Source organism: Ailuropoda melanoleuca, chromosome 10 (genome assembly GCF_002007445.2).
Source record: "Ailuropoda melanoleuca isolate Jingjing chromosome 10, ASM200744v2, whole genome shotgun sequence".
Taxonomy (NCBI): domain Eukaryota; kingdom Metazoa; phylum Chordata; class Mammalia; order Carnivora; family Ursidae; genus Ailuropoda; species Ailuropoda melanoleuca.
Window position 1 is genome coordinate 59,003,132 of NC_048227.1, and position 15,896 is coordinate 59,019,027.

The following is a 15,896-nucleotide window of genomic DNA, read 5'->3' on the forward strand; positions in this document are numbered from 1 at the left end:
TGCCAAATATAAACATTCAAAATTAAGAAAACACATTTAAATGTTTAAGTATGATTTTCTTCCAAACTCCAAAGTACGTGGATCATAATCATGTTATGTTCCTTTCCATACCTGTACACACCAATTGTTTGTTTCACTTGCAGTGATAGTAGAAGAAAGCCTTAACCAACATTAATAGCATTTAGTGTGTAATTCCCACAAGCCTTTATGAAGACACAGGGCTTGGACTGGAGGGATGCATTCTCATTTTAATGAGAACTTAATTTTAATTTAACCACCCTCATCAAAGCTGGAGTGGAGATGTTTCTGAAGGTGAACTGGGCTGAACAAAGGAATGGTCAATGGAGGTTCTTTTTTATTTCTTTTTTCTCAACTATTAACTAAATGGTAATTAAATCATAAATGACAACAGTCTAGTCAGCCTGTTTCCTCAAATTGCAAAAGCATACATTTTCACAAAGTTGACATGATTTCTTGAAGAAAGATAGACGAGCTTTGTACTCTTGTTTTTCAGGGATCTAGTAAAGTGGTAAATGCAAATCATGGATGAAATTTATAAGATTGCTTCCACAGAAAGGATCCAGCAGTTAGAAAAAGAACTGGCCGTGCAGCTGACTGAACTAAAGTCTGAGATAGAAGAACAGGAGACTCGTCGAGATTACAGGTAAATAGTAGTAGTGAGAAGGCATGGTCTTCAGGGGCTTCAGCCCCCACTTTCACCCCATAATCTCCATCAGCTCCCTCTTCTTTTTATATGAACAATTGGCATTATCTCAAGCTCAGATTTTATGGCTGGCTGTAAGTGTTCCCTATATTCTAGAATTGCCAAGGCATTTAGAGGCAATGTCCCACCAAAGAAAATATGAAAGTGCTCTTACATTTCACAAATGCCATTTTCTTAAAGTTCCAGAAGCTATTATACCAATCATCCTCTTTGAAAAGAGGTCTCATTTTTTCCAAAAATATTTCCCTTGAATTTGACCTTGATTTTGATGAGAAATATAAAAACTGAAACAATGCTAAGTACTTGGTAATGAGTCCTGCAAAATGGTGTTTTATTAGGAGTTCTATAGATAAATGCTGGCAAGATAGCAATCTCCTTTAGAGAAACAGAGGAACAAGATCAGCCCCTAAGTTGCAAGTCTCATGGGCTCAGGACCTTCATACGCTCTGTTTCGATTACTGCCACAGTTGGTCAAAAGGAACAATATGAGGTCCCTGTTAGGTTGAGCAGCCAAGTAAACAAAACATGGATGGTGAGGGTGGGAGAGGGAAGATCAGAAGCAGTAAGTAGGTGCATTACTACCTCACTCCAAAGATGATTCTGAAGAACCAGTATTAGTGTGTTTTATAATTTGATGTTTAAAACCATTGGGTGTAGGAAGCAGATCAAAGATTGTATGATGGGGGCACCTGGGTGGCACAGCGGTTAAGCGTCTGCCTTCGGCTCGGGGCGTGATCCTGGCGTTATGGGATCGAGCCCCACATCAGGCTCTTCCACTATGAGCCTGCTTCTTCCTCTCCCACTCCCCCTGCTTGTGTTCCCTGTTTCGCTGGCCATCTCTATCTCTGTCGAATAAATAAATAAAATCTTTAAAAAAAAAAAAAGATTGTATGATGAAGTGAAAAGGTAATGGAACCATGCAAGCCATAACTTCTCCCAACTTTTGTTTCTTTCTGTGAAAAATGAGGTTACAGATATGTACCTTGCCTATCTTATAAGGATCAAGTGAGGTAATGCAGATTCAAGCACTTTGAAAACTAGAAGGTACCATACAAAGATCAAGTTACCATTGATACTGTTACATCTTAAATGTTTGAGTATCAATCAAGTGGCTCCTCTTTGTACATTGTCATAAGAAAGGCTTCCTGATGACTCTTTTATCTTTTAGAATAGAGTGATGGGAAATCTCTGGATCCTTGTATTTCTCTACTCTCCCAAACCAGTAAACACTGCACCTGGAAGAATCTATCTATTAATCTGACAAATACCGAGCAAATTCTATTTGCCAGGTATTGTACTAGGTTCTGGAGTCCAAGGAAATTGTAAAATGTCCACTTCTAATAATCACTTTAGCATTCTCATTCCCCACTAGATTGAAAAAAATTTATTGAGAACTGTAGGATAATGGTGCCTTGGTCCTTTTTCTTTTCTTTTCTTTTCTTTCATTTCTGCATTCTTTCATCAGTTTACCCCTATAAGCCCAAGTCTTTGTAGTCGTTAAGTGTCTCATAAATGCTTGCTGAATGAATAAATGAATGTATGATGAATAAACAATACTTGATGTACAAATAGGTGAATCTCTTTTTTGTGGGTTCACGTACCCACCATCAATCTCATTCATAGACACTTCGAGATTAACTGAGATGGAAAACATGATTTGAGTAAGAGAAGGTTCAGGCAGCTAAACCCAGGACACTGCCCAATCTTCCAGCATGTCAAAGAAATTCGAAAACAAGAGGGCAGGAAAGGGATGGGCTTCCTCTGTTTCCCTGACTGCCTGTTCCTTTCTAGTTGGTTACTGGTTCTTGATCTCCATGAGGCTGCAGCTGGTATTCAGGTATCCAGTAATCACAGAAATTATAGCCTTGATTTAGTAATGCTTTTACTCTTAAGGCCCTTTCAGAGCTCACCTCATTTTTTTTTTTTAAATCAAAGCCAAGATGTGAGGAGATAAGGGAGGCATTATCTCCAGCTTCAGTTGGGAATTCAACACAAATGGCTCAATGAGCTGCTTTGACCCATGTGGCTGAAGGACCTCCTGACTGGTCTTTTCACAGGACCACTGCACCCAGTGAGGGGAACGGCCAACAAGTGTACAAACTAACAGTCTATTTTCATCTTTCCTTAAAACTTACCCACGGGGACTAATGGGGTCATACAAACAATATTAACCTAAATTCCGCTGCCTGCAATCCCTCTCAAATCTCTATGTGGTTCCTTACATGTGTTCCACAGCGACCTGCTTGGCTTCCTTGCCACTGTTTGCAAAGTTTCCTCTTAAGAAAATGATATCTACACCAGGGGTGCTGTCCCGTTGATGTTCCCAAAGCTGCCAAGCCTTGCGGTGTATCTTACCCCAAATAGAGAGAGCTCCCTTCTTCCTGCCACGGGATCCCACACCATCCCTGGGCCCATAGCAGTGCTGCTTGTGCCTTCTCATGTCAGAGTCTTGCAAACAACTCCTTTGTAACTAGGCTTGGATGATAGAATTTGGTTAAAATAATTTCCAAAGTATTTCATGTTTGATAAATTAGCAAGAACACCAAAAGAAGAACATTCTGTATAAATTATAAGATACTAGTTTTATGTAGGGTGAGACAGATGTCTGATAAGCACTTGTTAGAGCTGAGGTTACTGGAGGAAATACAGGTGGGGGAAAGAAAAATCTCCACCGTTGTGCCTCTTCCTGTATTCTGGAATTGAAACCAGAGAGGTGAATCAAGGGTACTGGGAAAGACCATGTTTGGGGTGAAGGAGAGGAAAATTGACCTAGGGAAGAGGTTAGCAAATGTAAGGTATACACAAGAGAGATTCAGACTAAGACAGAAGCACATGGTCTTTACACGCTCTCGATAATCCAGTATAATATGACATAGTTATTTAACAATGAGCAGTTGTGAAGAGTTACAGATTAATCTGGGCCTGTCTGTAATTTGGTTTATGACGGTTTCTATAATTATAGCATCTATTGCATAAATCTTTCTACAGCTCTGTTCGAATGCCAAAGGACATTTCTTACTTTAGAAGAGAAAGGGAACTGGCTCTAAAGAAAACTTTACAGGTGAGTAGGAGAGTGTAATTGTAATACACAACTGTATTGTAATACAATAATATGTTGGATTTTGCTAACTTTTTGAAAACATTTAGCAGGAAAACTTTATTTTTGCAAACAACCAGCTGATGTTATTGACAGTGTTATGAGAACAAAATAGCCCAATACTCACTATTAGATCAGAACAGGCCACTACTTGTTTGGAGATACCTACTTTTTGTGATGATTTAAAATTTTACAGTTTCTTGATTTGTGATATTAAAATTTGTTATACGGAAGCTGAGGTATAACAGTATAATTTGTTGTGTAAAAACTATCAGAAATTGTATGTCATTTGCTGTCATAAACAATGATCATTTTACTTCCTTATTTCTTTTTGTTTGCCTGCTCTGTTCCCCTGAGTTCAGGTGGCTGAGTCAAAGCCCCTTGTTGTTCAAGCAGATGTCATGCAGAGGGAGCTAGAGAGCTGCCTAAGAAGAGAGTACACTCCTGAAAATTTACCTTTGCTTCTGTTGCAGGTAAGTCATGTTGCAACCTGAAAAACAGATCTGTAAATTAATAGAAATGTATGATGAAGTTGGCTTTCTGGTATATCCTCTGGCTAGGGTAGGATTTTCTCTACCTGTGTAGTTTGCAGAACTTGATTAGGGTAAATTCTGTTCTTTGTTAGAGACCCATGCCATAGTTCAGTTCAGTTTAGTTATAGTCGCTCAACAATTGACTTTCTATCAATTACTCCCTGCACTGGTATTATGAGGCAAGACAATACTAAGAAAGTCTCAGTCCTCAAAAAGCTGTTGGCTTAGCTTGGGAAGATATTTATGGAAATATCTTTTAATAAAGTAACTCAAAATGTGGTAGAAAATGTTCTCTATAAGGATTATTATTGTAGCATTATAATAAAAGTGAAAAAATCAAAAATGCCTACATATCTAGCACTAGGAGAAAGAGTTAAGAAAAACAGTATGATACTTGGTAGAATGTTGTTCTACCAATAAACATTTTTAGTGTAAGAAATTATTATGTTTTTATGTAATATTAGTGAACAAAAACTAACATGTCTGTGTGTGATAATAATGGTCACATAATATATAGAAAAACCACTTGATAGACATCGATCAAAATGTTAGCAATCACTATCTTTGAATGGCAGAACAACAAATTTCCTCTTTTTTATATATTTTCTGAATTTCTTATAATAACCATGTAGTGTTTTGATTTTTAAAATTCTTTGTTCTTTTGTGTTATGAGTTATATCATTATGCATACAAATTAGTTCATTAGCAACTAGTTAGCAATGACTGAATAAATGAATCACAAAGAAATAAAAGGTGTTGAGATTCTATTTACAAATTAAAGTTTTGTCATTATCTTCATCCAAGATTCTCTTTCCCTATCATTCTGGCACTCTACATTCTTTTGTGTATATGGGTGATTCTCAGTGGAGAGAAGGAGAGGGTGGAGATGGTGGACATTTGGCAAAGTCTGGAGACATTTTGGGTTGTCAACAATTTGGGGAGGGGAGTGGATTGCTACTGGCATATAGGGGGAAGAGGCCAGGGATGCTGCTAACATCCAACTATGCACAGGACAGCCCCCACTACAAAGAATTGTCCAGTCCCAGATGTCAGTAGTGCTGAGTTTGAGATCTCTCTGCAGATTTCTGGAGCCCTTTCTCTGCATACCATCCCCCTTTCCAGTCCTCTGCCCTGCAAACTCCAGCCAGCTCAGCCTCTTAAGCTTCATTTTCTTTCTCCTTAACTCAGAGAGACCATCATGCTCTGCTTGAGATTCCCTTTCTTACTCCCTGGTTCAAAAACTGCCTATTCCAGGAAGAAAACCAAGGTGGTTGTAGGGCTCATTTCATTTGTTACCTTTCTCTCAAGGACCACAGTCTGTACTGTGTGTTGTCTCATGTCAGAAAATAGTTGTCTTGTTTATTTTGTCCTATTTCCTAGTTGTTTATGATGGGAGGATGAGCCTGGTCCTATTTATTTCACCATAGCCATTATTATATTTATTATCAAAAATAAAACATTTAAAAATGGTCAGTTTATTTATTTTTAAATCCAAATAAAATTTCTGGTCTGAGATTAAAAGCTATAATCTTACCTAAAATGTGCTTTGTATTTTTTAGATTCATAACTTCAGTTTTTAAGAAATTTTGAACTTAGCCTTAGACAATTGTGCAGGCTTTTATATCACTGCTAAAATTGTTCACTAATTAATAAATGAAACCACGATCTGTTAGACTGGCAGCAAATCATATAGATTTAGAAACACATACTTGCTTTATTTAAAATTTAATGGTATCTTGAGCCAGGTTTCTTAATTTTATGATCTTCATGTAGAAAAATCTATTTTTCTGAAACAACCAGAGACTGATTTTCCTATTGTTAATGCCCTTAAGTCTAATTCAGCCTTTCTACTATAATTGTATTCTAAGTGTTAATTTTTATTGTTGTTTCTGTTAAAGCATTATACAGAGAGAATTACCCAGCTGGCCCAGAGTAAATATTTACACATGCTTAGATGGAAGAGGTTTTGCCAGCACAGTAAGATTATGGAGCAACTTTATCCTCTTTACAAGGTAGGAAGCCTAGGAACAGAACCTTTGGGCTCTTTTTTATAATGAAACAAAATGGTCAATAAGCTTGTCAATACATAGTATTAAGTATAGTTGTCATACCTGTACATTAAATCTCTAGACTTATTCATCCTACATAACTGCAAATTTGTATCTTTTGACCAATATTTCCCCATCCTGTAGCCCCTGGTAACCACTGTTTTACTCTCTGCTTCTATGAGTTTAGCATTTTTTTAATTTGTCATGTAATCATACAGTATTTGTCTTTCTCTGTCTCGCTTATTTCACTTAGCATAATGTCCTCCAGGTCCATTCCTAATGTCACAAGTGTTAGGATTTCCTTCTTTCTCATAACTGAACAATATTCCATATATATATGTATACACACACACACACACACACCACGTCTTCTTAATCCATTCATCCATAAATGGACTCTTAGGTTGTTTCCATATCTTGGCTATTGGGAATAATGTTGCAGTGGACATGGGAATACAGATGTCTCTTTGAGATGCTGATTTTGTTTTCTTCAGATATGTACCCAGAAGTGGGATTGCTAGATTGAATGGTATTCCTATTTTTAATTCTTTGAGGCATCTCCATGCTGTTTTCCATAATGGCTGTACCAGTTTACATTCTTACGAACCATGACTCTTGTCTGTTTTTTTAAGTCACGGCTAGAGATGGGAAAGGAACTAATGGATGCACCTATTTGCCTCCTCTGCCTGTGGCAGAAGATAATGCATCTGTTTTTAAAGATGAGATTTGAAGGAACATTTGTATGATAGAAAATGCATTTTTCTTCATGGATTTGGCTTCCTCTGCTATAGATAAAAAGCTAAGAAACCGTCTTCAGTTCCCAAACATCTGTATGCACTGACTCTTTGCTGAAGTCTCTCCTAAGAATGGGACTGCTGCCATCGTCAGTCAAATTCAGAATGTGAAAGAACTTTGATATTCCAGGAGCCTCTTCTTTGGCCCCCAAACAGCATTAGCCTATGCTTGGAAGCAAATGACACAAGAGAGTAAGGCTTGCAAATAACCATGTTCTATCTCTGCATTACTCTTAAACAGAAACAAGTTGCCTACATTATGGAGGAGTACAATGATGCCCTTCAGAGAGCTGAAAGATTGTCTGTTGCGCGGGAAAACTTCCTTATGGGAAAAAACAATCCTTCTAACTTAGTGACACAGGAAGACCTGACTATTTACACAAAGTGGTTTGTGTGTCACCTACACTCACTCAGGACTATTCACCACTACCTACAGGTGTGTGAAACATAGTTATGTGATGGTGTGGTGTCCTCCCATGCTGCTCAGCATTGTTTTTTCACACTTGTTACCTACTTTTGGATTGTCACTGTTTCTGTATTCTACTTACTCTACAAATGACAAGAAAGTAATGAGCCACTAGCTTTTTTCTTTGAAAGCTTTGAACACGTTTTCTTTTGAAATCTTGCTGTAATGAAACCACTCCATTAATTTAGTTTTCTCAAAGATGTCTCTGTTGTATTATTTCATATTTACTCTACAAGTTGTTTTCATCAGCTTGTTCAGAATTTATGATGTCCAATTTAGATCCACTTTTTTATTCAGCAATATCAAATGAGGGTCTAATATATGGCAGGTACAGGGCCATGAAGGAAAAGGATGATCTTTGCTGAAAAGTAACTGGGTCCCGGGCTGGTAGGAAAATGGGCAAGCAAATAGTCAACTGAAATGCAGTGTGGTAAGAAAGAATAGAATGAGTATAAGCACGGACTAAAGAGAGTCACAGAGGAGAGGCCCTAACCCAGGCCAGAGGCATCAGAAATGAGTGATGTGATCATATTTTCATTTTAGAAGGATAATTATTTTGCCACCTAAATCTTTTCCTACTCCTCTATGGCTTATCTCAGTGATACCACCATCCACGAAGTTACCCAAACCAGAAACCTGGCCATCATCCTAAGTTCAGCTCTTCCCCAGTCACTATGGTGTCTACCTCTGAATCCTCTTTCACCAGTCACGTGGTATAATAACACACTGCTCATAAGCCTCCGTTCCCCACTAAACTGTAAACTCTTTGAGGTTGGTCCACAGCTTAATTCTTCTTGGTATCCCTAGCACCTCACACAGTGTCTTGTCTGTTATGGATGCTTGATCAATGTAGACCCACTTGGAGATTAAGGTTGCTTAGCACTGATGACTGCAACAGGTCTCTCATATCTAGATTTAGCACCCCATGTTTGAGCAGGTTGCTAAGGCCCAACTATCAGGTTACTAAGGCTTCTTTATCAAAGCAAAGGGCGGCTCCTGAACCTAAGTCTGGAAGCTTCTGTGATAGTTGAGTTGACATTTGGCCTCTTGGTGGCGCTTTTCTGTAGTCCCTCCAGTATTTGCCCATCTCCAAAGTGCTGAGTATAGCTGTCAATGAAGTTGCTGAGGCTGGTCAGGAGAACGAAAAGATCTGCGTTGATGACATCAACCCTAACATTCAGAGATCTTCATCTCCAGACCCTGGGGATACCAGCATTTCAGGTAAGAAATTAGTCTTCTTTCCCTTAGGGTAACATGGAGAAAGAGATTGTGACTTTGCACATGTGGTCACTGGATCTTGCTTGAAAATTTTCTATATACCAAATAGTTATATCTTCTCAATAAACAAGTATTTAATATATTCTGATGAAAAAATATGCACTTTTCTTAGCCATTATTATCTCCATCTTTATAACTGGCAAATAGAGAAGAAAATAAGCAATGAATGAAGTTAGGAGTACTGGGTTCTAGATGTGTTTCTGTCATGGCCTCACTATGAGCCTGCATGTTTAGGTCATTTCATGTTATTGGGCATCAATTTATTCATCTCCAAAATAAACCTTTCAGATTAAGTGATATCTAAGACCTCTTTTAGTTTGACTATTACATATTTTAAAAATAATTTCCTTATCTGAGTCAATTTAATGGTCTTCCTGCCTTTATCTTGTATTATAGATGACTAAGAAACCTAATTAGGTTTCTACTCTGAGTGACATATTTGCTTAGGATATGTACAGAGTGACACAGAAGCACCTGAAGAGACAGCCAACCTAATTGTGGGGAATCAGAGAAGGCATCTTAAAGGAAGGGAGTCCAAACTGGGTCCTTAGAAATGAACAGAAGTGAGCCAGGCAAAAGGAGATAAAGGCTCTCACCTTCTCCTAATTTATTGTTTAATGTATAAATCATGCTCTTAGTTTACCACAAAGGACTATAAGTAGTTCTCCTCCCACTAAGTCATTTTCCAAAGTGTCTGTTGGGTTTTTCCTAAAGGCCCTGTGAAGGTGAGCGGTCTTTGCTCCATCCCCAGAAAGCCAGCATCAAGAGTTTGCCAGATAGGTGTGGCCCAGTGTAGTGCAGTGTGTAAATTACAGCAGAGAAGTTTGGACAAAGCAGAATGGCTCTCCCTGTCAGCAGAGGAGATCCTGCTTCCATTTATCTCAAAGGACACTTCATTTTCTCTCCCTGACTAGTGTTTATTTGTCTTCATGCTCTTGATTTTGGATTTTTTTTAGGACTGACAAGAACAGAAGCTGCTTTTTTCCTGCCCCAACACATGACCGAAAGAGAAGAACTGACACCTCAGCTGGGGCTCCTGCTCTCCCATTTCAATATCCCCTATGACGTGGAAGAGCTGAGGGATGCTGCTCAGGAAATGGAACTTTTTAACTTGGTACTTAATGGACTCTTTCTTAATACAAAGATAGGAGTTCATGAAAGAAAACACTACTATTTGCCACAAAGTTGGATATCTCTCCTACCACAACTGTTTCTAGAGTGATAAAATATAATAGTAATCGGTGAGATTTAGATTGGCAGTTGAACCTCCCCTCTGTTAAGAGTACTGGGTATTAAGGAGGGCATGTATCGCATGGTGCACTGGGTGTTATACGCAAGTAACGAATCATGGAACTCTACATCAAAAACTAGGGATGTACTGTATGGTGACTAACATAACATAATAAAAAATTATAATAAAAAAATAAAAATTAAAAAGTGCATTAAAAAAAGAGTACTGGGACCCTTGAGTATACAACCCAGAGGGATTGCAGGATTGATTTTTTTTTTTTTTTGCAGAATTTAAAGAAAAAAGTAGGTTAGAGTCCATAGTAGGTGATGTAAATGTAGCCAAGATTTGACAGATTTGCCTAATGGAGTTGTCTAGAGGCTCGAGCCCTTTGATTCTCACAATGTGTTGTAATAGCTCTCCTGTTGGCAAAATGCTTTATATATTCAATAGAGTTTATATTGCATAGTAATTTTTAAAGTCATGCAATCTGCTCTGCTATAACACAGTGTTGCACTTCCTTTAAAAAAGCCTCATATTAACAAAAGCCATGTTAAAACTTATTTCAAAATAGGATTATGTATAAACAGCTTCAAGTTTATAATATAAAGTTTTCAGCTAGAGTATCCACAATAGAGATATTTCTCTAGCTCTGGGTGTATAATATTTGCAAGTATATATATTTGCTAGGTAAAAGTAATAAACTGATTGATCCAAACAGGCAAAAATCAAATCTGAATGTTTTTGAATGCACTTTGTGTAAGAAGGAACCACTGTCTTCTCTATCACCACTTGACTTGACATTCAGATTTCACTTCTATGTGTGTTTGTTCTGCATTATTTTAGTAAGATTATTCCTGTATATCACACAGGCTCTTTACGCTCCCTGAAACCAGTGGTATCGCATTTCCTCTGGTTTCTTTGAAGGCGATGATGTTTTAGCTCTTGCCTTTCTTTTCATTATCACCAGCAGCAATGTCTACAGAAGAGCACTTCTCTCTCTCTCTTTTTTTTTTAAAGACTTTATTTATTTACTTGAGAGAGCAAGCAAGTGTGAGCAGGAGGGAGAGGGAGAAAGAATCTGAAAAAGACTCTGAGCTGAGTACAGAGCCCAACAGGGGGCTCAGTCTCACAACCATGAGATCATGACCTGAGCTGAAACCAAGAGTCAGATGCTCCAGGCACTGAGCCACCCAGGCACCCCGACAACAGAGTGCTTCTGTGGGAGTATCCTTACCCTCCCTATCCCCAAGTATTATGTATTATGATAGATGAAAACTAGAATTGGAATACAATGGTGTTTTAAAAGAGTCAAAATAAATACAAATAAATTATAACACAGTAGACTATCATCAATGATAACAAAAAAACATGAGGCCATTGAGAAAACTTATCCCCGAAGAATAGCTTTTTTCCTTTATACAGTGATAGTTTCCACTTCTAACTTTCTTATAACAGTATTATGTGCAATGCTTGTGCTCACAGGATAATCACACTACAACAATTTTTTTTTTTTATGTGTAGGAAGAGTTCTTATATTTGGGTACTGTTTACTCTAGTTCTCTAATTCCTTAGAGCAGGATAAGCAAAGTATAACCTGCAGTCCACCACAGTTTTGTTTTGTTTTGTTTTTAAATAAAGTTTTATCGAATTCATCCATACCCATTCATTTACATATTACCTTTGACTGCTTTCACACCGCAACTACAGAGTTGAGTAGTTGCAACAGAGATCTATGTATGGTCTGCAAAGTCTAAAATATTTACTGTTTGGCCCTTTAAGGAGAACTTTGCCACCCTAGCCCTAGACTAGCACTGTCTCACTGAACTTCCTGCACTGATGGATATGATCTGAATCTGCATGGTTTAATATGTCAACCATGCAGCTGTTGAGCACTTGAAATGTGGGTAGTGTAACTGAAGAACTAAGTTTTAAATTTTATTTAATTTTAATGAATTCACATTTAAATGTTAAGCAGCCACATGTAGCTAGGGGCAACAGTATTGGATAGCATAGCCCACAAGGTCTCAGCATTAACTGGAAGAATCTTTAGCTCTGTGACTCATTAGACTTACTCTCTCATTCCAGAAACCTTTGTTAAGGCCGCTAGTATGTGCCAGCAGTGTGGTAGGATCTGTGTGCGTGTGTGTCCATGTATGTGTGTGTGTGTAATAAAATATACATAAGGTTGACCATTTTAACCATTCATAAATGCAGAGTTTAGTGGAATTAATTACATCCACACTGTTGTGGATGCAACCAAGACCATGTGGTTGGTTCTGGAGGTTCATAGTCTGCGCCCTCAAGAAGTTCAGCAGGTAGTGAGGAAATCATGATGTAGTATGGCTAGTGCAATGAGGAAGGTATTACCACAGGCTCAGTAAGTCTGGGCCCACTCTGGAGAAGGGGGGGAGAAGTGTCCTACATTTTGGCAGGAGGAATTATGTCACAGAAAGCACTAGTAGCCTCAGTCTGAAAATGAGAGGTGAAGGAATTGGCTGAGGTACCTTAAAGAGTTTTAACGGGTCCCAGCATCTAGAACCTTCTCTCTGGCAACATCCTGGTCAGGATTCTGGAATGAGGATTTATCTAACCTTTAGATTTTCTAGTTTACCAGGTGACCAAAAAAAGTGAATGTATTTCTAAAGGTGGACAAATTTACTTCCCATTTGGGGTACATCTCAAAATGCATATAAATAAATATATTGCACAATTTCCAATCTTTGGAGCAGATATTCAGAACAAGTAACACATACATATGCAATTATGATAATCAGTCGACTGAATACATGTGCCTCACAGGTATATATATTTGATGTCTCTTACTGTGACAGAGTCATGTTTTATGAATTAGTTTAACTCCAAGACTGTCTCAAAGGCAATCAGTAGCTGTTTTTGAAATTGCCTGCAATCTGAGACTTTTTCTGGGTTCCACTTCTCTCTTCTTAATCCTATTTAGGTTTCCCAAAAATTTCAAAGCATCTTCATGGAGCAACAGAGAATGCAAACATTTCCAGATTATGATGCTGAGATAGCTAAAGTGGAGAATTTGGGTTTGGCAGGACCTGATATGGCCTTGAAAAAGAGAGCTAACTGGATTTCCTTTATAAAGGTAAGGAGACCTGTGGTGACAGTCACCTGTCACAAAGTATCTTCCGCCCAGGCCAGACAACTTGGCAGCACCAGGTCTGTCACATTCCTATTGTCCCCTCTCCTCAACGCCCTGAGCAAACTGTCCCATAGGACCAAGGGTAGGTCCCTGGCCTTGTACACCAGGTTCCCCCATCTCCTTCATGCCTTGGGTCTGTGTTGAAGCTAGCCATGTTGACCTGCCTTCTGTGGAAAGTCCCCATATTCCTTTACTCTCTGTTGGGTCAGAACTCCATTCTTCTTGTTAGTGATCTTGGCTACTTGGCTAGAACCAGGAATAGAACTCAAAGATATAATTGGGTTGTATAAATCCAGCTTTTGAGTCAATAAATATTCACTGAGTATATACTATGTGTCAGGAATGACCCTTGGTTCCAGAGATACACAATTCACAAACGATACACAAGTAAGCAGATTAAACAAGATGATTTGGGGTAGTGGTAAGTATAGTTTATCCTCATTGTTTGGGGAAGCTGTGTTCTATAAAATTGTCACAAACACTGAATTAACAAATACTGAACCATTGCTCATAAGAGAAATACAAGGTTAGGTTCATCAACTGATTGATGCATAACCTTGCTTTATGTATATTTCTGTTTAAAGATACTTTAATATATGTTTTTAATTCATTAACATTGATCTCATGGCCAAAAGCACTGTAACTCATGCCCAAAGCTTATCAAACATAAATATTTTTTCTGTAAGACATATCATAGCCTCCTTGTACTTAGGACCACTAGGCAACCCTTCAGCACTATACTTAGGGTCCACTTTAAACATTGAAATCACCAACAAAAAACACAAAAATATAGAAATGTGTCACTAACTAGACCACAAAAAGGACACTTGTTTACAGAATGAGAGCTGAAATAAGAAGGCTGAATGTCACCTTGTATGACCTCAGCTGGGGATGTGGAGTTGGGTGATGCAAATTTTTCACCATTCTCTGCATGTCCATAAATAACCAGGATAGATCTGCCAGTATTGATTTTGGGGTTATGGCTACATTTTAGTAAGAAAAATTTGCAAATACAAAATCCATAAATAATGAGGATCCGCTATATTGTGTAGGAAAGAAGTCTTACTTGATAAAGATGAATGGAAGGAAAGGAGAGAAATCAAAGATTACTCCTAAGTAATGGGACTTGAGCAAATAGGTGATTGGTGTAGGAAAAGCCAGACTTTCTGTTCTAGATAAGTTATGAGTATATTGATGTATTTACAACTATAGAACTAAATTTTGAAATATGCCCTGTTTATGGGTAAGGTAAAATTTTACATGTCGAGTCTTTGTGGGAGAACTTTTCTTGCCCTCTATGTCAAGTGTGGTGTCCAACACTGATGGATTTAGGGTCCCTCCTGTTCATGGATGGTGCTGTGTCATCCCAGATGAAGCTAATGCATCTCATAGGCCACACACCAACAGGAACTGCTGTTGCCATCTCCCTCCAAGGATCTGTGAACCCATGCAGACTTTTTCCAAGACTTCACATGCTCTAACAAACTTTCTACACAAAGGCTAGATCCCATTTCAGAAGGTCCTTGAATCTCTTTGCTTGCAACTTTTATTGAGAACCATTCTGTTATGTTGTGACTTTTTGTGAACATGTTTGTCCACTAGATTAAGCCAAAATGTGATCCTTGGCAAAAGAAGATTTTGACCAAACTAAAAGAACGGAGAATAGATGTCTTAATGCAACTCCAAGCAAAGTTTTTGAAGGTAAGAAAATAACCATATTCCCTAGATAAAATTCTTGCTAAAATCATTCTCAGAAAATTGAATTTTCTTTCCTTTTTAAGAAATGTTAGCCATGGATTTGCCATGAAGGCTTTATTTGGAACTTTCTAATCTAATTGCCCAAATTTTATAATACTGTTAATTTTCAATAGAAAGTAACAATTGTTCCAGCTTTGGCACTAAGTCTCTGTGTGATATTGGTCTAATCGCACAACCTCCTTGAGTTTGTTTCCTCATCTGTGAAACAAAAATACTGGATGAGATTATCTTATTTTTATTGTGGTAAAAAGCATATGGGATAAAATTTCTCATCTTAATCATTTCAAATGCACAGTTCCGTGGTGTTCAGTGTATTCACACTGTCGTGAAACAGATCCACTGGAACTTTTTCATCTTGCCAAACTGAAACTCTGTACTTATAAAACAACAATTCCCTACTTCCTCTTCCCCACAGCCCCTAGAAACCACCATTCTACTTTATGTTTCTGAATTCGACTACCTTTATATACCTCATGAAAGTGGACTCATACAATATTAGTCTTTTTTTTAATTTTATTTTATTATATTATGTTAATCACCATACAGTACATCCCCAGATTCCGATGTAAAGTTTGATGCTTCATTTGTTGCGTATAACACCCAGTGCACCATGCAATACGTGCCCTCCTTACTACCCATCACCAGTCTATCCCATTCCCCCACCCCCTCCCCTCTGAAGTCTTCAGTTTGTTTCTCATAGTCCATAGTCTCTCATGTTTCATTCCCCCTTCTGATTACCCCCCTTTTCTTTATCCCTTTCTTCCCCTACCGATCCTCCTAGTTCTTATGTTCCATAGATGA

General features: G+C 38.1%; 1 protein-coding gene across 1 annotated transcript; it reads left to right on the top strand.

Moving 5' to 3' along the window:
- Positions 1 to 542: 542 nt before the first annotated feature.
- Positions 543 to 15,262, top strand: LOC105236769 (putative uncharacterized protein C6orf183). The gene is made up of 9 exons (XM_034670768.1): positions 543 to 664; positions 3,713 to 3,785; positions 4,184 to 4,294; positions 7,438 to 7,632; positions 8,730 to 8,883; positions 9,897 to 10,054; positions 13,128 to 13,280; positions 14,940 to 15,038; positions 15,209 to 15,262. Exons 1-9 carry the CDS (start codon positions 543 to 545, stop codon positions 15,260 to 15,262), a joined length of 1,119 nt encoding a protein of 372 aa, XP_034526659.1.
- Positions 15,263 to 15,896: the final 634 nt, after the last annotated feature.

Coding starts and splice junctions, on each gene's coding strand:
- LOC105236769 (XM_034670768.1), top strand. CDS start 543: ATGGATGAAATTTATAAGATTGCTTCCACAGAAAGGATCCAGCAGTTA. Junction 10,055..13,127: donor AAATGGAACTTTTTAACTTG/GTACTTAATGGA, acceptor AATCCTATTTAG/GTTTCCCAAAAATTTCAAAG. Junction 13,281..14,939: donor ACTGGATTTCCTTTATAAAG/GTAAGGAGACCT, acceptor TTTGTCCACTAG/ATTAAGCCAAAATGTGATCC.